The 25,359-nt window shown below is 34.0% G+C and overlaps 2 protein-coding genes across 5 annotated transcripts; one reads left to right on the top strand and one right to left on the bottom strand.

Annotated features, from left to right (window-relative positions):
* Window positions 1-1,468: 1,468 nt before the first annotated feature.
* Window positions 1,469-4,296, bottom strand: LOC108453846 (60S ribosomal protein L12-3-like). Of its 4 annotated transcripts, none has more exons than XR_001866649.2 (3): window positions 3,628-4,296; window positions 3,183-3,263; window positions 1,469-1,590 (listed from the first exon to the last, which is right to left on the bottom strand). XR_001866649.2 is itself a non-coding variant. In XM_017752186.2 (2 exons), exon 1 carries the CDS (start codon window positions 4,134-4,136, stop codon window positions 3,636-3,638), a length of 501 nt encoding a protein of 166 aa, XP_017607675.1. In that variant the 5' UTR covers window positions 4,137-4,296; the 3' UTR covers window positions 3,024-3,263; window positions 3,628-3,635. The 4 variants fall into 4 exon arrangements, 1 of the variants encoding a protein (XP_017607675.1); XR_001866648.2 differs by lacking the exon at window positions 1,469-1,590 and adding an exon at window positions 2,354-2,528; XR_008270898.1 differs by lacking the exon at window positions 1,469-1,590 and adding an exon at window positions 2,819-2,882.
* A 1,956-nt stretch (window positions 4,297-6,252) lies between these two features.
* LOC108451820 (uncharacterized) lies at window positions 6,253-7,311 on the top strand. The gene has a single exon (XM_017749511.2). The coding sequence runs from the start codon at window positions 6,457-6,459 to the stop codon at window positions 7,003-7,005; it is 549 nt and encodes a 182-aa protein (XP_017605000.1). The 5' UTR covers window positions 6,253-6,456; the 3' UTR covers window positions 7,006-7,311.
* Window positions 7,312-25,359: the final 18,048 nt, after the last annotated feature.

Genomic DNA, 25,359 nt, shown 5'->3' with positions numbered 1-25,359 from the left:
ATGATGATTAACAAATTAAGGGTTAATCGATATATGAATCTCTCTCTCTTCCTCCTTGATCCAGGGAAGAAGAGAGATGTTTAAACACCAACACCTTCAGAAGAAAAAAACAAAAGCTTTTGTGATTTTTTTGTTTTAGAAAAGGGATAAATTCAGATTTGTAAAGGGTTGAGGATGGGAAAAGAGGTTAAATGGACAAAAGATAATGACTAAAAATATCAAGAGGAAGAAAATAGAAGAGTAGGTCGAGTCATAGGGTCCATTGATGGTAGACCGCAATCCATGGGAGGATAGTTCGTAATTCACTTTGGAAAGAGAAAGAAAGGGAGAAGATTCTAGAATTATGGGCATGCCGTCATTCACCCAAAGATACCACGTGTGATGATCTTATATTGAGAGAGAAAAACTAAAAAGTTAAAAACTGTGTTTATAATGGAAAAAGAAAATGTCTTTTAATCTACAATTCATTTTAAGTTATTATAAGTTAAAGAAAGTGATACACAATAACCTTCATTTCAAATCACAATCAACTATGAGAAAAGATGGTATGAAATAAAAATGTCATATTATTACGTATTTTTAATTATTTAATAATATTTTAATTTATTTTTGTTATTAATACATAATTTTAATAATTTTTAATATAAACTTTAAATTTAAAACTTAAAACCCAAATCTAAAATTTAGGATTTAAAGCTCATAATTTTATAGTTCAAATTCAAAATTCAAGGGTTAAAACTCCAAATCCGGATTTGAGATTCGAGGTAAAAAATTTATCAAAATTATGTAGATACAAATGATGTAGATACTAAGAATCCTTTCAAAACATGTAAATATATATAATTATTGTTTAGGAATGAATTAACACTAACCAACAAGGGATACGATTTGCCTCATGGATTATATATTTGCCATATATGTTATCGATCACAAGTGAACGTTTTATAAATAGAATATTGCTTTTTAGTTACTTAATACCAACTTAAAAGCAAAAAGATGTTTAGGATTTGTATACATGCAGACAATGCTATTGCTATTAAGGAATGTTGCTGGGCTTCTATTATCGTCTTAATGCTTCTTGGTGCATGTGAATATTCGAATTATGAAGCTTCTGAGAGTGAGAGGGATAATGATGTAGTTGGGTCCGAAGTGGAAGCATGTGAAGCCAATGTAAGAGTAGGGGTTGAAAGCAATTTAGATGGTTTGCGTATATCTAAAAATAAGAAATCTACACTCATTGTGTCAAAGAGAAATTGCACAGTGTACATGAGTCTGATTTCAGATAGTCCTAAATTCGGTAGTAGTGTATGCATGAAAAAGTTGCAAAAAGGATTGGTGTTTGCTGATAGAAAAACAGTAAGGCCGAACGGATGGAAGCATAAAGATAATGTCAAAGTTTGCACGGATTAAAAAAAAAAAAGTCTCTGTAAGCAAAAGTATCCATTGACACAGATCCGGTGAACCATACTTTGGCAAATTAAGACAAATATAGATGAGTGAAAGAGATAACAATAGAAACACCGCATCTAAACAGATGGCTCAGCATATTAACCAGACAATTTGCCACTAGCCCAACAATTCCTAACTTCCCTGCAATGTGAAAACAGATTTTCTAATAACACTAGACACTTGAAACAACAATATGCCTAGATTTATTAACTATTTTAAGATCACTTAAGCAAACAAATCTTGGAACCACAACTATCTGTTAACTCAAGTCTATTTCAGAAGAGATATCTATGTCTGTTGAAAGCTAGTTTGTACTCGTAATATCAACCTGAGTCTGCAAAAACTATATTAGTAATTCCAAGATTGGTCTGTGTTAAAATAGTCATAAATTTTGACATATTACTGATAATGAGTTTCTACAACAATTTCAACTGCCTTATGCTTGGCCCTACTCCATTTGGTTAGTGACACATGAATGAATTCCCATCTTGTTGCAAGAAAGTGAGTGTGCAATTGGGATCAATGACAAATATACCAAGATAATGGTGAGCCATTTATTTAAATGGGATATTCCTATTCTTCAACTCTTTCACACCTATATTCATCTCTATATATACATAAATTTGCCTAATATGGTCACTAGATTTTTTTTTTTTTGTATTTATTTTCATTAAGCCCCAAACACCTTGTCTATAAACTGTCTTAACCCTTTCTTGTCATTCCTAGCAAAACATTATACTTACGTTTCCTCTCATAGCTGCAACTTAGGATTGTTATGTCTAACTCGTTATTGAACTCATGCGCACACTATCATGAATCGCATTAGTTGCCTTCAAAATCACTCACCATCACAATCAATCCATGGATTCACCAACCACACACACTACCCCAATTCTACACAAACTTATTGGTCAACAAAGAAGTAGACAATATAGCACATGGTTCACAAATCACACGTGCAGAAAGCATTAAAACAGCAATGGCAGTACCAAAAAGCATTTATTTTTTGGGTACAATCAAAGCTTATATTACAAATTAAAGGGAGGGATGTTAACATCAGCACTCGTCGAACCCTAAACCTTGAGATGCCAACAAAAAGCTTATCACATGGTCAACAAAAGCACTTAATGGCAGAAACAAGAGGACAAAAACATGGTTTACATACACTTAAATCACTTAATGAAGAGTATGAGCAACATAAAACATAATCCAAAGAACAACAATACCATCCCATGTTAATGTTAACTCATACATATTCCACAAAACAACAATTTCATATATGTTTACATTTTACATATTTTAAAAATAGAAACAATCACATGATTGTCAATATTCTATGTTTACTATAACCAAGTGAAAAAAATGTATATATCACTAAAGAACAAATTTCATTGCAACATCAATGGCACAAAAGAAAGTATATCCCACTAAATCTAATCAGTTTTGTGAATAAACCAATAAAGCAAAACATTAAATGAAGTTAATAAATCAAGTAAACTAAAATCTATTTAATTAATAAGGAAAACTAAATGAGATTCATGAATAAATAAAACGATTTAAAAGGAAAAGCAAAATTTTAATGGAAATTATAAATCAACTTTATGTATATAGATAGGTTAAAAAAGCGATCAACAAGAAAACGGTCAATGATATCATTCTAATGTCAATAATGGTAATGACCAGTTCATAACTTCTCATTAATTGTAAAAAATAATATAAAAACGGAAACTTACTAATACTTGGATGAGCTCCGATGTGGTTTACCAACATTTAATATGAAGTTTACCCATCTACCATTGAAATACTTGTACCCCCTGCTTAAACATAGAAGATAAGTGAAATCAAGATTTGGAATTTGGTCCGTCTTCCAACATAAGATATTTGCAACGATAGAGGTTAACTGTAATTCAAATTTAAGGCTTAGGGCTTCCACAATGGAAATGATGAACATTGAGAATCCATTGCTATTCTATAGGCAATAAACACATTCATGAAAACATTCAAAGCTAGAAAGAGCATCCATGGCTCAATCATAGAGTATAAATACCGGTGCAAAATCATTAAACGGCAATTATCCCTAAAACCTAAACCCCAACTCAATTATCATTTTTAACATTTATCAAAAACTTACAAAAGGGAAAACAATCATTAAACACAAACTTCAAAAATAATAATCACTTTGTTTTTCACTCCAAGGGAACATCGACTTCCCCTTCAGAAATTTCCTCCTGCAGGTCTTTAGGGTCTTTCCCATCAACCGTACAACCGACGGAGACACAAGTTCCCAAAATCTCCTTCACGGTTCCTCTCAAATCCTTGGCCATGGATCTGGGCCTCATCACTTTCGCAATCTCTATCACATCATCGAGGCTAATGTTCCCATTATGTTTAATATTCTTTGTCTTCTTACGATCCCTCTCAGGCTCTTTCAGTGCCTTGATGACCAAAGCGGCGGCAGAGGGAACCACCGTAACTTTGGCTTGACGGTTCTGGACAGTCAGTTTGACTGTGACACGTAAACCCTTCCATTCCTTGGCGGTTTCTTTCGCGATATCTTCACCAATTTTTTTGGGCGAGAGACCCAGTGGACCAATTTTGGGTGCCAGTGAACTGGCAGCTCCAACTTCACCGCCGGTGACTCGAACAAAGACGTCGACGACTTGGGTCGGGTCAAACTTCGGCGGCATGGTTGGCGGCGATGATTCTGTTTATGATTTAGATTTCCAAAGTAAAAGAACTGAAAAAGCAAAACTGAGATTTGACGGCGGAGGAGAATCGGGAAAAAGGGGATAAAAGGGGTGAGAAATTAGGGTTTTGGGGCATTTGGGCCATGGAACGAAAATTTCTTAGCATTAAAAGAATTCGAGTTCATCCGACCCAACAATTGAATCAATAAAAATGGGTTCGAGATATCAAAAGGGATTTACCATGAATCCACATTGAACCCTAAGTGAGAGGCCCTGAACTTGATGAAATTGAAGACTGGTTTCATGCATTGGCCCAAAGCAATCTACCCCATAGCCCATTTTCCATTTTTTTTAAACTACAAAAACTTGCAAATTTTGTGAAGACAAAAAAAGAAAAAAACCTACCTTTGGTTTATATAAACTTCAAAGGAAAAAGAATAAAAAAGCTTTCTACTTTTGGATTGTGTGTCAAATTGCCATATATTGTGAACCCTACCAATTGATAAAGAATCTCTAGACACGCCACATGCATCCTTTAAGTCCTCCAAGGACCTCCATTATGAGACAAAGAACGCTTAACTACATTTAAAGGCAAAAATGGGATCATTTCTTATAAAGGGCTTTCGATAAGATAAGGATAGATTCTACTAATATTCAAAGTAAGGACAACATTATTAGGTTATTGCATTTGTTTATCCCAATACGATTTATAAGAAGATTATCAATAGCTTTTAGGTCAGTCTATAGCATGGTATGCATTATCTCAACTTTTATGCGTTGGGTTTTCGTTTTAATTAATTTCCACAAGCATTATTCTTCGTTTCAAAGAGGAATTAAATCGACATGTTGTCCAAGATGAGGATAAAACCTGAACTTATTTCACAAGGCCATAGCTTTATTAGACTATTTTAGGTCAAACCTTCCATATGATATGCATATTTATCCAGGGTTTAGGTTTTCATTAATTACACGTCTATCTGGTACGAGTAAAACGTTTTTATCGATAAAATTTAGTCATGAATTTAGCATGACAATATATTATTATAAAATAAAGTAAAAAAGTGTTGGTAGAAATTACAATGAACCTTCAAACAGTCTTTAATATATATAAAAAAAATTATCCAAATTTATAAAATGTCTATATATAAAATAATTCCCATACAGTGTTCAGTGGTTCTTTGCTTCTCCATGCAGATGACACGTGTTGGATAAATACATTTCATTTAGTCATAACGTACCACGTCATCCACACATCAGGACAAAAAAAAAAAAGAAAAACTGCGGTACATGATGTGTCAAGATATGGACGCTCTGATCTCTTCTTCTTCTTTTGTAATAATAACAAGGAAAGTGGGCCCCACGCCCTTCAGTCACTTAGTGAAAGCGTGTGCAATAAATAGAAGAAGCCAATGAAATTCTTGGAGTGATTAATGGAGGTATCTGATTGGCCCACCTTTTAAGCCCTTGGTCCCATCCCATTGGATAAGTTTTCTTCACCCTTCGGCAGGGCCCATCACACAAGTAAATTATTACCAACTTAGTATTGGTTTTGGAGATAGTGTCCTACGTGTCATTCTACGGTATTTTAGACATTTTAAATCCAGACACATTATTTATTTATTGTTTATTAATGTCCATTTAGTATTAAAAATATTGTTGGCTTGTATTGGATAAAAAAGGCAATCCAATTATATTCATTTGAATTAAAAAAATTATGTGCAAATCATTGAACCAATGTTGGTTTATATATATATATATATATATATATATATATATTTATAAAATTTGAATTTGTTTTTTTGTAATAAGTGGTAGAAGTTGTTTTGTGGCAAATTGTTTTATCACTTTACATGATTTAATCAAATTTTCATACAATAAAATACAACTCTAAACATTCAAAGTCTTGGGCTTTTTATCAAAATAGTCAATGTTTTATTGCATGAAACACATACGTTAAATAGTCAACTTTATCCCATTCTTTTTAGATTGAATTATAGAAATTGCAAAATCGTAATAATTTGAGAAAATCAAATGGGGAAGTCCATGGGTAGCGGTTGAGGAAGCAAGCATTATAAAATTTCCGCTCTATTTTATTAACAAATGATTTGGTTATGACAAAGAGAGAAGTTATCCACTGCACCACTATAAAAATGCAACGTGATCAACAACTATAGCCAAATAAATAAAAAAGCAAGGCGAAACTAATAGAAAGCCAAGACGGTTCCCCAGTATTTCTTCTTCTTGAAAACCCATCAACTGTTTACCAAAAAGATTTTATATATTGCCTTGTTTCTTTCTTTGTTTTTGGGGTTTTGCAAAAATGGCAACAAGTAGGATCTTTTTTGGTTCAAAACCAAGATATATCTACCCAACTATGGAATTTGATGATGGGAATCTCATCAACAACCCTTCGTTTGATCATCATCATCATCATCTGCTGGAGTTCGATGAGGTGGATGTATGGAACAACTCAAATGATCAAGCAACAACCAACTTAGAAGCCAAAAAGCTATTGCCAAGTTACCGAGCTTCCTCTAAGAAAGCTTTCAAAAAGGAGTTTCAGATTAGCGATAATAATAACCATAGGAGTGCCCAAATGACTGCTGCTTCTGCTTCATTGCCGGTCAACATCCCTGACTGGTCCAAGATTCTCAAAGCGGAGTACAGGGAACATGGGAAGACCGATGAAGATGCTGCCGACGGCGATGACGACGGTGATCGTGACGGAAGGGTTCCACCGCATGAGTACTTGGCTAGGAGACGAGGAGCTTCCTTTTCTGTCCATGAAGGAATTGGAAGGACTTTGAAAGGAAGAGATTTGCGTCGTGTTAGGAATGCTGTCTGGAAAAAAACAGGTTTTGAAGATTAACCCACAACATCATCAAACAACAACCCAGGTTTATTTCTTCTTCTTCTTTTTTTCAATTTCTTTTTTCTTAGAGTAAGAATTGGCAAATTTTTAATTGCCATATATATAATTACATATATATAAATTTTATCCTCTGATTTTCAGTGTTTTGAGAGTCATCAGAGGATTTGTTTTTGTTTTTGGGATGATGTAATTATTCAAGCTTTGAGATTGTTAGCAGATCTCTATGATAATTTTTTTTTTTTGTAAGTTTAGCCCCCTTTTTTGGGTTATTTTTATTAATTATGGAAATTTAATTCAAATAAATTATGGATGATGATGATGATGATTTAATCTCATTGAAATGGTGGTAGTTGGCAAGATAGCAACAGGGGAACTAAGAGCAATACTTTAAGTAAAATTTTATTTATTGTTCAATTCAATTTCAAGCAAATGACAAATCCACCTTCTTTCTTGAACAAACAAAAAAAAAAAAGAAATAAATAAAAGACAAATCTTAGCTTCCTCTTTTATTTATTTATTTATTTATTTATATTATTATTATTATTATTCAAAATGTTTATTTTATGGTTTGATGTCAACAAAGTTTATTTCTTTATCTGATAACGACTTATTCTCACATACCTTCCGGTGTGTTAATAAAAGAAATAATTGTCACTCTCTATGTGATGTGTTGAAGATAACTCGATAAACTATTATATCTTGATTTCAATAATTAAATTTCAACTTTGAAAGTGATATGTTTTTGTTTGATAATTAAAGTGATATACATTTTCGTGATTCATCTCAATAAAAACATATTATTTACAATTTTATCGAGTTATAGTTTTACTATCTCGAATAAAGTCATGCTATGCAAAAATCATGTCACAAACATACTAATTTTTGGCCCGTTACATTAAAAGACATGTTTTCAATATATCAAAGCATATGAATTGTACACGCGACTATTCACTTAAGATTTAAATAAGTCACACTATAAATATTATAAGTAATTTAATTCATAAATAAATTTAAGAGTAATTCAACTTGAGTCCTATTAAATATCACCAATTCAAAAATTACATTTATGTCTTTATTTTATAAAAGTCATTTCAACTCTCATAATCAAGACAAATTATTTTCCCAATTGGACTTATATATAACATAAGTCATTTATTCAATCTGACCCCATAGACTATGAGCAACTTAAATTTTGTCTTATTGCATTACAATCCAATCAAGGCCACTTAATATTAGTTAACATTTATGCGATCAATAAGTCAATATTTACTTACACATTTTACTTTAAATATAAAAATCTTTAAAGACATCATACAAATAACAATAATTATATGAAAATATTTATTTATTCAATTAGATGGAAAAACAAGCAAATTATAGTAAGATAACTGCACTAAAAACACAAATCTTAATAAGGGTTTTCTTTACAAGTTTGAATACTTGGAATTAAAGTCACTTATTCCTTTAGGTTTGGTGTAAAATACACTTATTTTGCTATATTTGAAAAATATCAACTTACCATCTCAAGTTTGATGGAAATCATAGAAGTTGGGTTGAATGTATTTAGTAAGTACACTTTAAATAAAAAACAACAGTACTTTTATTATTTATCATGTATTTTTTATTTTCTATTTATTTTCATCCATTTTAATTAAAAATATTTTGTTTACTTTATTTTTTTGCTTTAATTATATTGAAGTATTCTAAAATTTAATTTCTAGCAAAATTACTTAAAATTTTAAATTTTATAATATCTGTTTGCTATATATATATATATATATTCAAAATGTAACTTTCTTATTTTTTTTTGGTGAAAAACAGAAATTACAACTCAAGTATTAAAAGCACAACACATGTCTTTATCAACCAATCGCAAACCCTGTTCTCTGTCTCGCCGAAGCTTGACTATCTTGTCTGCAGTTCTATTCTCTTCTCTAGGGATATATTTAAGATTCCAATGACTCAAGAGCTTCAAAAGAAAAAGTATTCTCCTTACTAAGGCAGAGTTAGAACCATTACGAACTCCTTCATGAATAAGATTAATAGCTTGAAGACTATCTATTTGAATGATTAGTTTCCGATAGCCACGTTCGAGAGCAATTTGCAGCCCATCAAGAATACCCCATAACTCAAAATCAATAACTTCACAACTACCCAAATATCTTGTGAAGTCGACAATCCACTTCCCATTATGATCTTCCAAAAGTCATCCAGTTGAGGCAAACATCTCCTTAGGTTTAACCGAACCATCTGTATACAAATATACCCAACCATCCAACGAATTCGGAACTAAATCCGATTTTAAAATTTTGTAGCCTTGCAAAATTGATGCCGAAACATACTGCTTCGCCCAACATAATGATGTCTTGATAAACTCATCAGTACTCTACGAAAGACCTTGAAAAATGCAGAGGTTTCGAATCTTCCAAATGCGCCAAATGATAATCCCGAACACACAAGACCAATTAACTCCTCCCACTGGATTTATGTCCTACTGATTCCGTAAATTATGCTCCATCCATTCATATAGAGACCCTGCAAAAAAAAATAGATTGTTTACCTGTAGGAATTAACTGCATCCATATGTCTCTTTCCATTGCGCAAAACATGAAGGACACTTTCATAGTTATGGCCGCAAGTACCATAAACAGTATCTGATCCCAAACCTCTTCGTATCCTTTCAAAATTGGTGAGCAAACGATGTTTGATAGCAAGCCAAATGAATACTCTAACCCTTTGCTGACCCTGAAACTTCCACGGTAGTTTCCAAACATCTTCTTTCACATTTCAGGAATCTTCCCGAAGTTTTCTATACACACTTTTAATAGAGAAAGAGCTCGACATGGAACTCCCCCAAATGATTCTATCTAAGCCAGAATTTGGATGAGATGGCAGAATCCCAACAATTCGATGAATAATGTCTTCAGGTAACCAAAGATGGAAGAAATCTAAATTACAATCTCCATTCTCCGTGACTATATCACTAATAGCACAATCCATATCCAAGCTAGAATTACAAGCTATCTTTTTACATAGAGGCCCAACATTAAGAATCTAAGGATCCTTCCAACAGTTAATATTGCGACCATCTCCAAATGACCAAAGGATATTGTCACGTATGAGCGGCCAAATCCTTGAAAGAGATCTCCATAGGAAAGAACAATGTCCCATTGCTAAAGACTTCGGTAAGCCACTTTGAACCCCATACTTAAACCGAAGCACTTTGTCCATAAAATAGAAAAATTAGACACTAAATTAAATTCTAACTTCATCATGAAAGAAGTATTGTGGTCTCATAAAAATCTTATACCAAGGCCACTATTGGCTTTAGGTTGACATATCGTATCCCAACTAACTAAAGTCATTTTTTTATTTCCACTAGTGGATCCTCAAATGAATTGTCGAACCATAGCTTCAATCTCATCACACAAACCTTTCGGGATCATCATCGATTGCATAAAGTTGCTCAGAATAAAGAGCAACACTACATGGGCTAGAGTAATTCTACCAGCAAGAGAGAGTTGTCTAACGTCCCAACTATAAAGTTTACTAAGCACCTTATCAATAACAAAGCGTAGAGTATTATTCGTAACCTATTCATGGAAGAGGGGAACTCCTAAATACGAACCAAGATTTTGCACCACCTAGAAACCAAAAAACCAACTAATGGCATTTAGGTGTCTTCATCCACTCCTTTAGAGAAAAACATATTAGACTTTTGCAGATTAACCTTATGGCCTGAAAATCTACAATAAGTGTCCAAAACTTCCTTGATAACCCATGCCTGCTCGTCCTCAGCCTGACCAAAAAGGATTAAGTCATCCAAAAAAAAAAGGTGAGAAAGGCGCGGACCTGATCTAGACAGCCGGATAAGTGACCATTTATCATCCGTCTTGGTCGCATTGATACTATACCCTAACTATTCCATGCACAAAATGAAAAAGTACGGTGAAAGCAAGCATCCTTGACAAACTCCTCTTGCCGGCTTGAATTTTTGGGATGACACTCCATTCCAAAGCACCTGCATAGTTGAACTAGAAATAGCTGACATAATAACATTATAGAGAAAATTCGGAATACCTACACCCTGTAAAGAAGCTTCAATGAAATCCCAACGAACTCGATCATAATCCTCATCAATGTCAATCTCAATTGACATCCATCTTTTATTTTTTTCCCTTACTCTTCATAGAATGAATGACTTCCTAAGCAATAATGATGTTATCATTTATATTCCTCCTTGCTATAAATCCTGCTTGTTCAGGTCCAATAATTTTTAGATCAACCATTTTAAATCTATTAGCAATCAGCTTCATCACCAACTTGTACAAGAATGAACAAAGGCTGGTAGGACAAAACTGCGAGAAACTCTCTGGGTGCTGCACTTTGAGAATAAGGACAATAAGTGAATTATTAAGGTCGGAGTCAATGTTCTCTCCAAAGAAGACTCGTTTAACCCACTCACAAATCGAAGGACCAACTAGCTTCCACTGGCTTTGATTGAAAATGGCGTGTAAGCCATTACTGCCCGCTGCTTTTAAAGGCGCCATATCAAACAGGGCCTTCTTGATTTTCTCATCAGAAACTGGCATATTAAGGGATTGAATCTCTTCATGGTCAAGAGCTGGGAAGGAGCCACACCCAAGACTGCCCATTTTTTCAGATTGTTCGCTATAAAGATTTCTATAAAAATTAACCGCTTCCTGCTTCAAATCCTCATTATCCATAATCTACTCTCCTACTTGATTTTTTAAAGCAACAATACAATTATGCTTCCTTCTTTGTAGAGTTCGCCTATGAAAGAATCTTGTATTCCTATATCTAAAAGCTAACCAATCACACCTAGCCTTCTGCCTCCATAAAAGTTCCTCATGATGCAACACTAATTCCAACTCCTCTCTGATTTCTAACTCAACTTGATTTAAAAAGGTTAAGTTTCTTCTATCAATCGCCTTCTGGACATTATCAAGTTTATTCTTTAAAAAATTCTTCCGATGCATAATGTGACCATAAACGTCCTTGTTCCATAATTTTACTTACTCGATGAAAGATACCATGAGTTGAGGGCATGTTTCCCAGAAATTTCCAATTTTTTATAACAAAAAAAAAAACCAGATGTTCAACCCAACTAGCCAAAAAATGAAAGGGCCTCCTTGAGGACAGTTGAATTTCAGGCATGGAAGTTAATTTAAGATGTCTGTGATCCGATTTAAGCTTCTGTTAATGCAAGACTTTTGACAAAGGAAACTTAAGGCTCTAAGCATCATTACAAATCGCTCTATCCAACATTTCAAAAATAACTCATCTATTCCAGGTAAAATTAGGGCCACTAAAACCCAAATCTTGTAATCTCATAGAATCCATGAAATCACCAAAGAGGGGCACATCTTCTCCCATTTACCTGACCTCCTTTTTTTTTCATAATGATCAAGGATAGAATTGAAATCACCAATTGCTAACCAATGAGTCGTATCCCTCGGCACAGTATACTTAAGAGCTTCCTATAATTGCTTCCCTTTTGACCATTAGGACTTCCATACACAAAGGTAACCAAAATTAATTCTCGAAAAGGAACTCCAGATATTCTAATTAAAATAAATTGGGAATAATTTCCCAAAATATCCATAGAAATTGTATTTTTCCATCTAATCCAAATTCCACCTGAGAAGCCCACAGCCTCCACACAATGCGAAAAATCCAAACCAAGTTTAGCAATAACAGAATCTGCTTTGACACTACTTACCCTTGCTTCCAAAAGGCCAATCAAATCAGGCTTATGTTCTCTATTGTATTCCCAAAAAATACAGGGAAATTTTATGCTTGCACAACTTTGACAATTTAAGCAAAAAATAGTAAAATTCATAATTAAAACTGATAATATTAAAAATACCACCGTATTAAGCCGACGTGGAATCAAGGCCACCAATCTGTCTATCATCGCTGCCACTAATCTCCTCAGCTCCACCTTCAACATCTAAATTGATGAGTTTAGCCATGGAGCTTATAGCCTCTATCAAAAGAATTAGAGAAATTCCGGTATTTTTTAATCTACTTCCTTTATCATTGAACGTACGATTAAGGAACACTCCACCACGGCTAAAACCCACTTTATTCTCAGAACCACGCCCTTTAGAGCCAGAAAAATATTTATTAGTGTTAACCAAAATATTTTTCTTGTCACCTTTGGATGATTTTGACATATTGTTTTCATTAAAAATAACAGCCGAGTGATGTTTTGGGTCTAAAAGAGAAGCGTCTAAATCAACAACAGTTTTGTTAGGTCCTTCGAACATGGGATTATTAAGGATCAAACTATTTCCTATTTTTCCTGAAGACCCCAATTGTGCATTCACAATATTCTGCTCCACATTATGCATTTCCAAAATGTTATTTGCCCCGTTTAATAAGAAACTATTCAGTCCACTGGATTTTGGCCTGCCTGGCGCTAAAGGATCAAACTGCCCAAACCTATCTTCACTTGGCCCACTAAGCTTCACCTTCGACGGCCCGCAAAGCCCTGCATCATCTCTCTTTGCATGCACTAAACCTACAAATAAGAATTGAATCAGGATTAAAAAAGGTTGATTTAATTTTCGAGTCCTTGTTACATTGTAACCATCTGTCTGAACCCTCTGGCCTTTTCTCTAAAGATTTAAGGCTAAAATCACCCATGCCCAGGCCCAACCCAACTATACTTGACCTATTATTATTGGCCATCGAAAACGGCCCAACCGAAGGCCTAAAGTCTGCCTCAGTTCCACGGCCCACTCCAACTTCATAACCCAAACCCTTTAAAGACTTAACCCTATTTTTATTACCCCTTAATCCCCCACCACACTATCTTCTCCCTTTTCCCCCGAAAATCCCTCAACAGATTTCCTTAAATCACCTCTTAAATCTCTTTCAACAATCAAATGCGCAAATCTGGACCCCAATGAAACCTTGCCCGATTTAGCTACCCCATTATGAGAATCGAGTAAATTACGCCTTGATTTCCTCTCTACCAGTATCCACGGCCCGTAATCAACTCTCCTTTCCTCACCACCGTCACCGACAGCTTTGTTGGAGGCCACCATCGTTGTATCTACGAAACTCCTCGCGACCGAATTTTCCCCCACCGACGGGGAAAGCTCCTTGACATGACTGTATTTACCACAACTGAAGCAAACTGTCAAGAATGCTTCATACTCAACCCATTAGACGACATCGTTAACCAATATTTGAGAGACTAGGGGTATGTCGAGATTGATGAATACTGCCAAACGGGCAAATCGTCCCCTAGTTCTGTTATCAGTTTGTAAGTTTAATTTTACGATTTTTCCGATTAGTCCTCCAATAGCTTCAATAATTTTCCGTTTGTAGAGGTAACCCGGAAGACCCGGTAAATGAATCCAAGCCATCACCGTGCTAGGGTAAGGCTGTGCTGGATTGAACATTTTTGTCCACGATTGTACAGTAAGATATTGTCCGAAAATGATCCATGGACCCTATGTTAAGACTTTGTTGTAATCATCAATATCTTGAAATTTAACTAAAAAATATCCATTAGTGGTATCCATTAGATGAAATGATTTTTTGGGTTTCCAGATATTGAAGATATGATTATGCAACACATTGTATCCAATGTTACGCCCTAACAACTTGAGGATAACTGTCAACTCCATTTTTTGAACAAAATGTCCTTGATACGATCTGATAAAGCTATTGCCGGAATCTCATTAACCATTGACATATTCACGTCTCCTTCTAGAAGTTCAAAATCACTCTCATTCTTTCCTAAAATTCCTTTATGATTCTCATCCGCTGAGACAACGCCTCCCCCAACAGCTTATCTTTAAAAGACATAATCGGCTATTAATCAAAATCAACCACCATATTAGTGTCTTCTCCGTTAACAACTTCCTCGAATCCTACTTTTTTGGTATTCCGGTCACCGTCTAAGCACGGAACTCTATCAGTATCATTGCCGGAATATTGCATCTCTATTTCTACCTTTTTTTTTTCATTTAAGCATTCATTAGCGCTTATTTATTTCTATTTTGAACCACTATAATATGTAATTATTTAAAAAATTTCATTGATTATCTTTTTAACTTTTTGGGTGTGTCATTATCTAATATTAATTGAAAGAATATATTATATTTAAGATATGCTTATATATGATGTAATTTATAATTTAATTCATTTATAATAATGAAAATGATTTTATAAATAACTTGATTTTTTATTTAATATTTAATAAAAATAAAAAATAGAATAGGAAGTAATTAATTAATGGTAAGTTTGTATTTTTATTTAAAATTTAGTCATGAGATCTATGAGTGGGTATTTTTAAAACCATCTCGTTAGAATGAAAAGAAAATTGAAAAAATAAAAAATTGAAGGGATAGAAAAATAGACAGACCAAAAATATAAATTTCCTTTCTTTAGGTGTGTTTGGTAGGAAATATGGAAACATTGAAAAAAAAATTCTTTTCGTCTATTGTTTGGTAGAGTTAAAAAATAAAATGATAGAAAATAAAACATTTAAAAATACATAAATTTGAAGTAACATTCATATCTCTCTCATTTTCTCTACCCTCTATCATTTCAAATTGGAAGGATTACTTTTATGTATTAGGATAAAAAGTGATCATCTCTTGGTAAAATATCGGCAAATTGGTCATTGTATGTGAAATCAAAGAGCAAATTGGTCCTTCTGTTGAAAATTTTATCCATTTCTATTATTAAATTTTGGTCCATGTATGTGCATGAGGTATACATGGCATGTGAAATGTTACTATTTGGTTGTTTCATCAACTGTGCCCGTTTTTAATAGTAAAAATGAATGGAATTTTTAATAAAAAGGATCAATTTGTTTTGATTTAATGAATAGGGACTAATTTGTTCATTTTTTAGTAAATGGGACAAAATACAGTTCAACTCCTAATAGAGGCGTTTCTATGGTACTTTTACCATCATCTCTCCTATTTTATTTCCCTTCACTTTTCCTTCTACAAAACACACTTAAAATTTATTTATTTTTTCCACTTTTTCACTCCATCCTAACATGCATCCACTTTTCCACCTAACCAAACACATCTTAAAAGTGCGTTTGGTTCATGGAATTAAATCTCAAGGAAACGACGAAATTATATTTCTTTATTTGTATTCCAAAGATTACCTTGAGATGATAATATTGCATTCTTATTAGTGCTAAGATTTGATAATATAAGGGATAATTTCAATACCCCTCATTCCTTTGTGTTAGGATTTTAACCCGATTAAGCAACGAACAAGAAAATAGCGAAATAAATTGAGAAATTGAACACACAAATTTAACGTGGAAAAACCCCTCCAAAGAGGATAAAAAAACCAATGGCAAAGATAATTTTACTATAATGGCAAAAGAACGAAGAGTACAAAAGATGGAGATAAAAACTAAACCCCAAAAACCCGAAAACAAAGAACTCACAAAACGTAAACACAAAATTCTCTAAATGTGTTATGAGTTCTAATCTCTAATGAGTGTATTTTCTAAGGTTGTAAAGGAGCCTATTTATAGGCTAAATTCATAGATCAAATAATAATAAAATAATCTAAACTAATCAGTATTTGATTGAAACAAGTAAATAGAGTTTAACTGAAAAACTATTTTTCAAATTTGAATGAAAATAGGAGTCGTATGTAACAAATCTCCACCTTGACTCATATTTTCACAAAGCCATCTTTGCCAAAGCCCGCCATGAGCCTATCTTGAACTATGCAAGGAATTAACTGAGTCGAATTTGTGCTTAGAAACTAGAAGACTTCTAGCTTTCGACTTGTACACTGCCAAATCAAAACTAACACGAGTCTGATTTTCACAAACATAGTGCCCTAACTTTTCAAAACCTGCATCCAAAAGAGAACCTCTCTTCAACGAAATAGTCATACATTTTTCCCTCCTATGACCAAGTTGCCTTCGCTCCAAACAAGTTGACTTCAACTCCGTAACGGACGAGGGACATCTGATTTCACCGGTCACTGTATAACCTTTTAGAATATAAAGACTACCGGTTCTTTTACCTTTTAACAAAACGAGAACTCCACGAGATACTTTAATACCGCTCGACTCGATGTTGATTTTGCATCCTTTCAAGTCTAAAATACTTAAGGAGATGAAATTCTTTCGTAAATCAGGTACATACCTGACATCTGAGAGTGTCCTAATCGTCCCATCGTGCATCTTAATTTTAACAGTACCAATACCAATTACCTTACTAGATGAATCGTTTCCCATGCGCACAACTTCACCTTCAATCGAACTGTATGTGGAGAACGATTCTCTAGTGGGACACATGTGGAAAGAACATCCTGAATCTAGGATCCACTAGGACGTGAGCTTGGTGTTATCACTTGTTGACACTAACAAGAAATCATCCCCATTTTCATTGGCCAAATTAGCACCAGCTACATCTTCCTCGTTACTCTCAGCAGCTTTTTTGTTTCGCTGTAACGCCCCCTTTACCCGAGACCGCGCCGGAGTCGAGCACGAGGCATTACTAAACTTATTTGAGCACTTAAACAAATTCAAACAATTTATATCACACTTTCCAGACAAGCTGTCCAACTGCGTTACAGATGCAAAAAAAATCATATCTCGAGTTACAAAACTCGAAATCTAAATTCGTAAATTTTCCCCAAATCTAGGCTCATATATCTACTTACTAATTGTTTTCTAGAATTTTTGGTTGGGCCAATTAGTACAGTTTATTAGTTGAAGTCTCCCCTGTTTCAGGGTTCGGCTGCTCTGACCCCTATTCACTACGAACCAAATTTCTCCATGTACAGAATTCAAATAACCAAGACGTTTATTTCTATTAAAAATAGACTCAATAAGGAATCCATACATATATAGTATGACTCCTAATTAATTTTTTATAATTTTTAATGATTTTTACAAATTAGAACAGGGGAGTTCAAAATCACTCTGACCTTGTCTCACAAAAATTCAAATATCTCCTGATATGAAAGCCTTTTGCTTACACCGTTTCTTCTATGTGAAACTAGATTCAATAAGATTTAATTTCATATTTTATTCAACCTATAATTATATTTTTATGATTTATGGTGAATTTTCAAACTCAGACTACTGCTACTAACCAAAAACTATTTTAGTACAAAATGTTGTTAACTAGTTTATAACATCTTTACTTCATTTCATTTAAACTCTATACATGCCATATAAATCTTGAACATAAAACAAAAGCTACCGGAATTGATCTGGATAGTGTGCTTTTTGTGTTGATCCGATCTACCCACTTCACTTCAAGTCAATCTACATAAAATATTAAACACACACAAGTAAGCTTATTGAAGCTTAGTAAGTTCATAGGTTAAAAGTAATGCTTACCAAACATAATATTTCCAAACAATACCAAAACACTTACTAAAGTTTCCTGCGATTCACAACCATTGTTATAATAATTCACATAGTTGAGCTCAACAAGAATAACTACTCAATCTCTTCCATTTGGATCACTTCTCTTTATTTCTTATAATCAAATTAGGAAACGACTTATTTAAATTGAGTACGTCGTTGCTCAATGCCACGATTCACAACTCAGTATGGTTTTCCTCATTGAAATACCATACCTACATTTTCAAATCGGTATGGGAAATGCCATACCTACATTTCTTAACTCAAGATGGATTTGATAATACAATACCTACATTTCACATTTCAAGATGAATAATACCATACCTACATTTCACAACTCAGTATGGATGATACCATACCTACATTTCACACTTTGCCATGGAACAACCATGGTCTTATCCAATCAATTCATCACACGTCACGATCTTAACGTACTCAATCCTGCGTTTTCCTAATTTGCATTTCCACATTTATTCTTTCATTAACAAAATCTACACAATCCCACAACAAATTCAGATCTAATAACACATTATAAACTTCAATCATTCACAAATAAACATCTAAATTCAACCATATGAACTTACCCTGCTAATTTGTAGAAGATATTGAAATTTAGGGACTATTCGCAACTTTTCTTTTCCTCGTTCTTTTTGGATTCTTGATCTATAATATAAAATATTTCTACTCATTAGCATTTATTTGATTTCTATTTCACTTCACAATTTATGCTGTTCAAATTTCGAAATTGCACTTTTACCCCAAAATTTACAGCTTTTAACAATTTAGTCCCTACTCAATTCACCCATCAATTGAACTAATTTTTCTCAATTAACACTTTATTTTATCATTATAAACTATTTCAAAACCTTTTATATTCTGAATTTCAACAGCAACCTTCAATTCACAACTTTTTCACAATTAGGTCCTAAATATCATTTCCTATCAAAATCACTTAATAAAACCACCTTAATATGAAATTAGAACTTAAATTTCATAATAATTCATCATAAAATTCCTTATCCATCCAGGGTAACTTCCAATTTCACCCATAAAATCAAAAACTAATGAATTCTACAAGTGGACCTAATTGTAAAAGTTATAAAACATAAAATTATCAAGAAAAGCAAGAATTAGACTCACATGATGTAAAAATATGAAAACCAGCTTTCTCCAGACCTTCTATGGCGTTTTGGCTGAGAAAATATGAAGAAATGTCTAGATTTTTCAATTACATCATTATTTAACTATTAACTTTTATCTATTTCCAATTTTGCCCTTGTTCACATTGTTTTCTTGCTTATTTCATACCCAAACCGTCCAGCCATTAACCTTTGGGTCTAATTGCTCTTTAAATCCATCTTTTAAATACTTAAGCTATTTACTCACAATTTAACAAATTTTGTGCTATTTTCAATTTAATCCTTTTTAATTAATTAGCCATCCAAACGTTAAAATTTTCTAACTGAAACTTTAATACTAACTCAATGACACTCCATAAATATTTATAAAAATATTTATAGCTCGATTTTCAACTTTGAGGTCTCGATACCTCATTTTTGACCCGTTGACCTAATAAATTCTTTTAATTCACTAATTTCACCATTTCACAAATTCTTCTAAATTCTTACTTGACTCATAAATATTAAATTACTATCTTGTTCAATCTTATTTGTCGAATTTAGTGATCTCAAATCACCATTTCCGACACCTTTGAAAATTAGTAGTTATAACTCTCCCCTTTAAAAATTTCGTCCTCGAAATTTGTTACTGAAAATAGATTTGGATACTGTGATCTCATTGACTCCTCTATTTCCCAGGTTGCCTCCTCCATCCCATGTCGATGCCATAATACTTTAACCAATGGTACTCTTTTGTTCCGCAATTCCTTAACTTCACGAGCCAAAATCTTCACTGGTTCTTCTGAATAAGTCATATCTAGTTGAAGCTTAATTTCAGTATGGGGAATTACGTGTGAAGGATCTGACCTATACTGCCTTAGCATAGACACATGAAACACATTATGAATCTTCTCAAGTTCCGGAGGTAAAGCCAAACGATAAGCCACAGTACCAACCCTTTCCACAATTTCATATGGCCCTATGAATCTCGGACTTAATTTTCCTTTTTACCAAATCGTAACACCCTTTTCCATGGTGAAACTTTTAAAATACTCGATCACCCACTGCATATTCTATGTCTCTTCGTTTTAAATCCGCATATGACTTCGACGATCCAGGCGCTTTTAGACTATCTCGAATAATCCGGACTTTCTCTTGGTTTCTCGAATCAAATCAACCCCAACTATTTTTATTCACTCAATTCAGACCAACACAATGGAGTCTTGCATTTTCTACCATAAAGAGCCTCAAATGGTGTCATTTTTATACTAGACTGATAGCTATTGTTGTAAGCAAACTCACCAGCAGTAAATACCTTTCCCAACTGTCACCAAACTCGAGTATACAACATCTTAACATATCTTCTAAAATTTGAATCACTCGCTCGATTGTCCATCTGTTTGAGGATGAAATGTTGTACTAAAATTCAATCTGGTGCCTAAGGCTTCTTGCAATTTATTCCAAAATCTTGAAGTAAACCTCGGATCCCGATCGAAATGATAGATATTGGAACTCCATGTAGTCTCACAATCTCGACAAATACAATTCGCTAACTTATTAAGTGAAAAATCTGCTCGACATTGGAATAAAGTGTCTTGACTTTGTCAATCTATCAACAATCACCCATATCGAATCTTTCTTTCTGAGTCACAGCAATCGACACAAAATCCATTGAAATATGCTCCCACTTCCATTCAGAATCATAATGGGTTGTAATAAACCCGTTGGCACTTGATGCTCTGCTTTAACTTGCGGCAAATCAAACATTTTGCAATAAATTCGAAATTTCTCTTTTCATACCAGGCCACCAATATGTTTTTTCAGATCACCATACATTTTGTACTACCGGATGAATAGAATACATACTATTATGTGCTTCAGAAAGAATATCATTCTTTAAATCGAATTATTGGGAACACAAATCCTATTATGATAGCGCAATATACCTTCATCATCAATCTTGAACTCGAATCTAAATTATCCCGAACCATTTGCCGTTTCAAGACCAATTTTGGATCTTCATTCTGCAGCTTCAATTTGTTGAAGAAACATTGGTTTTACCTTCAATTCTACTAATACAACACCTTCTTCATTAAGAGCCAAATGAGCATTCATTGCGAAGTGCAAACAAGGATGACTTTCGACTCGGTGCATCAAGAACTACATTAGCTTTCCTGGATGATAGTCAATAACCAAATCATAGTCTTTCAAGAACTCTAACCATTGTCTCTGTCTTAAGTTCGGTTCCTACGAGTCATTAAGTATTTCAAACTTTTGTGATCCGTATACATATAACACTTCTCACCATATAAATAGTGTCTCCAAATTTTTAAGGCAAAAACAATTGCACTAACTCAAGATCATGTGTAGGGTAATTCTTTTCATGTGGTTTTAATTGCCGTGAAGCATAAGCCACCACCTTTCTGATCGCATTAACATACAACCCAAACCACTTAAAGATGCATCATCTGTACACAACATACGGTATACTCGATTTCGGTTGAGTTAAGACCGGAGCTTCATTAACATTTTCTTTAATCGATCAAAGCTCACGACATTCATCAAACCACATAAACTCAACATTCTTACGTAATAAACGAGTCATTGGTGAAGCAATCATGGAAAAATTCTTTACAAAACGGCGATAGTATCCTCGCTAATCCCGAAAACTTCAGACTTCGATTTACATTCTTGGTGTTTTCCAATTCACCATCTCTGAAACTTTACTTGGATCCACACGAATTCCTTGATTGATATAATATGACCCAAATCCAACTTCATGAAGCCAAAACTCACATTTACTAAATTTCGCATATAACCGTTTTTCTCTCAACGTCTGTAGTACAATTCTCAAGTGCTGTGCATGTTCGGATTCTGTCTTTGAATAGACCAATATGTCATCAATAAATACCACCACAAATCTATCCAAATAAGACTGAAAAATTCGATTCATTAAATCCATAAATGCAGCAAGGGCATTCGTTAAACCAAAAGGCATTACCAAAAATTCGTAGTGACTATACCGAGTTCAAAAGCGATCTTTGGCACATCACACTCTTTAACCTTCAAATTGATAATACCGGATCTAAGGTCTATTTTTGAGAACACTGCAGCACCTTTCAGTTGATCAAACAAATCATCGATACGAGGTAATGGATATTTATTTTAATTGTTACCTTATTCAACCGCTCGTAATCAATACACAATCGCAACGAACCATCTTTCTTTTTCACAAATAAGACAAAGCGCCCAAGGTGATGTACTCGGTCCGATGAACCCTTAATCCAATAACTCTTGCAACTGTGTTTTCAACTCTTTTAACTCATTGGTGCCATTCTATACGGTGTTATTGATATTGGAGCTGTACCCGGAATTACATCAATTGTGAATTCAACCTCACGATCTGGGGGTAAACCAGGTAATTCCTCAGGAAACACATCAGTAAACTCATTAACAACTGACAATTGTTCCATCTTCAATTCAGAACCCCGAGTATCAAGAATATAAGCTAAAAATGCTTCATTACCTTTCCGAATCAATTTTCGAAATGTAAAAGGTGAAATAATTCGACATCATTCTTTTATCCCCAAACTCAATTTGAAACTATTTCCCTATCTAACATTTTAAATCAATCTTTTTCTCTACAATTCACTATGGCATCGTGTTCAATCAACCAATCCATTCCAAGAATAACATCAAATTCTCGGAAAGGTAACAACATTAAATCAGCAGAGAATTCACACCTTGTATTTTCAAGTGGACAATTCCGACATATTAAATTAACCAACACACTTTGCCCTAGTGGATTAGTGACTTGCAATTCAAGATCGATGGACTCAACGGTCATTTTCTTTTTCGACACTAATGCGGTGCAAATATATGAATGTGTAGATCCGGGATCAATTAAAGCATATCTGAGAATCATCAAAAGATAGAAATTACCAGCTATCACATCCGGAGCGAAGCTTCTTCCCTTGCCGGATAGCATATGTGCGCAGGTACTCTTGTCTCGATCGAGTGCAGATCTCTCGTTCCCGAATGAACAGTCCAAAGAAGACTACTTTGACCCGAACGTTTACCTTTTCGAGGAGTATTTGCTTGCTTCTCCCTTGTTCTCTATCTTCTTTTAATAATTGAGGACAATCCCGAATAAAATGATCAGTTCCACCATATTTATAGTAAGCTCGGCTCTTCCCCAACACTCACCAATATGAAATCTACCACAATTTTACATCTAAGTCTCGAATATTTTGCACACTACTAGCACTAGCTGCTGGTTTCTTAGTTACTCCGACATCTTGTTGAGTCGTTTTACTTTTATTCGATCGTTCGGATTATAACAGTCGACGAATCATTTCGAACTTTTTGGCGAAAAAGTCGAAGTTGGTCTAGAGAAACTTCTTTTGTATACCTCTTTACCTCTTCTTTCTCTTTGCATCTTTCGTTATACACTTCTTCCATCTTTTGAGCTCGATCGAGACAAAATCACAAATTCGAATCTCTGTACCTCCAATCATCATTCGATTTCATCATTAAGCCCTTTTTCAAATCTAATGCACATTTCTTCCTCTGTCGATTTACAACATCCCGAGCATATCTCTTGAGATACACAAATTCTCTTTCATATTCGCCATTGTTTTATTCCTTGTCGAAGATCAAGAAATTCTCTTCTTCTTATCTAAATATCTCTTTCCCACATACTTCTTCTTAAATTCGTTTTGGAAGAATTCCTGTAAGTTTATCTGCGGTACCATCGCCTCAATGGTTTCCCACCAATTATACGCTTCTTCTTTCAATAATAAAGCGCACATCCCAAATAGTCCTCCGGAGAACACATCATCTGTTTAAAACTCTCTCCAAACTCTTTAACCAATACTCTGCTTTAACCGGATCATCGTCCGATCTCCTTGAAATTCTTCACTCCAAACTTTTCGAGTTTTTCAATTGGTGTTCTTTTGCTAGATTCATCTATTAAAGAAGGAGCAACAGGGTTGTAATCGGTGGTACAAGAGGGGAGGAGGAGGTTGTTGTGCTCGACTTCTTCCTTGTATTGTTTCATGATACCACCGATTCATTAATCCGTAAATCATATTTTTAAGTTCTTCCTCTCTCATCAAAGAAATAGGGACATTACCACTTGTTCCTGCTCGTAAGTCTGTATTCTACTATTAACTTCCTCTTCTTGACTAGTACCATCGGGTCTATCGACATCTTTACAATCTATAACAAAATTAGTAATTAGATCGGATCATTCACATCACACTATCACTGATTTATATGGCATGTATTTTTAAACATTTTACACATCAAATTCGTTCCGAGAATCGACTAAACCAAAGCTCTGATACCAATAAATGTAACGCCCCCTTTACCCGAGACCGTCGCCGGAGTCGAGCACGAGGCATTACTAAACTTATTTGAGCACTTAAACAAATTCAAACAATTTATATCACACTTTCCAGACAAGCTGTCCAACTGCGTTACAGATGCAAAAAAAATCATATCTCGAGTTACAAAACTCAAAATCTAAATCCGTAAATTTTCCCCAAATCTAGGCTCATATATCTACTTACTAATTTTTTCTAGAATTTTTGGTTGGGCCAATTAGTACAGTTTATTAGTTGAAGTCTCCCCTGTTTCAGGGTTCGGCTGCTCTGACCCTGTTCACTACGAACCAAATTTCTCCATGTACAGAATTCAAATAACCAAGACGTTTATTTCTATTAAAATAGACTCAATAAGGAATCCATACATATATAGTATGACTCTAATTAATTTTTATAATTTTTAATAATTTTTACAAATCAGAATAGGGAGTTCAAAATCACTCTG

The sequence above is a fragment of the Gossypium arboreum genome, chromosome 9 (genome assembly GCF_025698485.1).
Source record: "Gossypium arboreum isolate Shixiya-1 chromosome 9, ASM2569848v2, whole genome shotgun sequence".
NCBI lineage: Eukaryota > Viridiplantae > Streptophyta > Magnoliopsida > Malvales > Malvaceae > Gossypium > Gossypium arboreum.
This window is presented reverse-complemented; position numbering and strand designations above follow the sequence as displayed.

What these genes read in the sequence shown, in the direction of transcription:
- LOC108453846 (XM_017752186.2), bottom strand. Translation starts at nt 4,136, where the DNA reads ATGCCGCCGAAGTTTGACCCGACCCAAGTCGTCGACGTCTTTGTTCGA.
- LOC108451820 (XM_017749511.2), top strand. Translation starts at nt 6,457, where the DNA reads ATGGCAACAAGTAGGATCTTTTTTGGTTCAAAACCAAGATATATCTAC.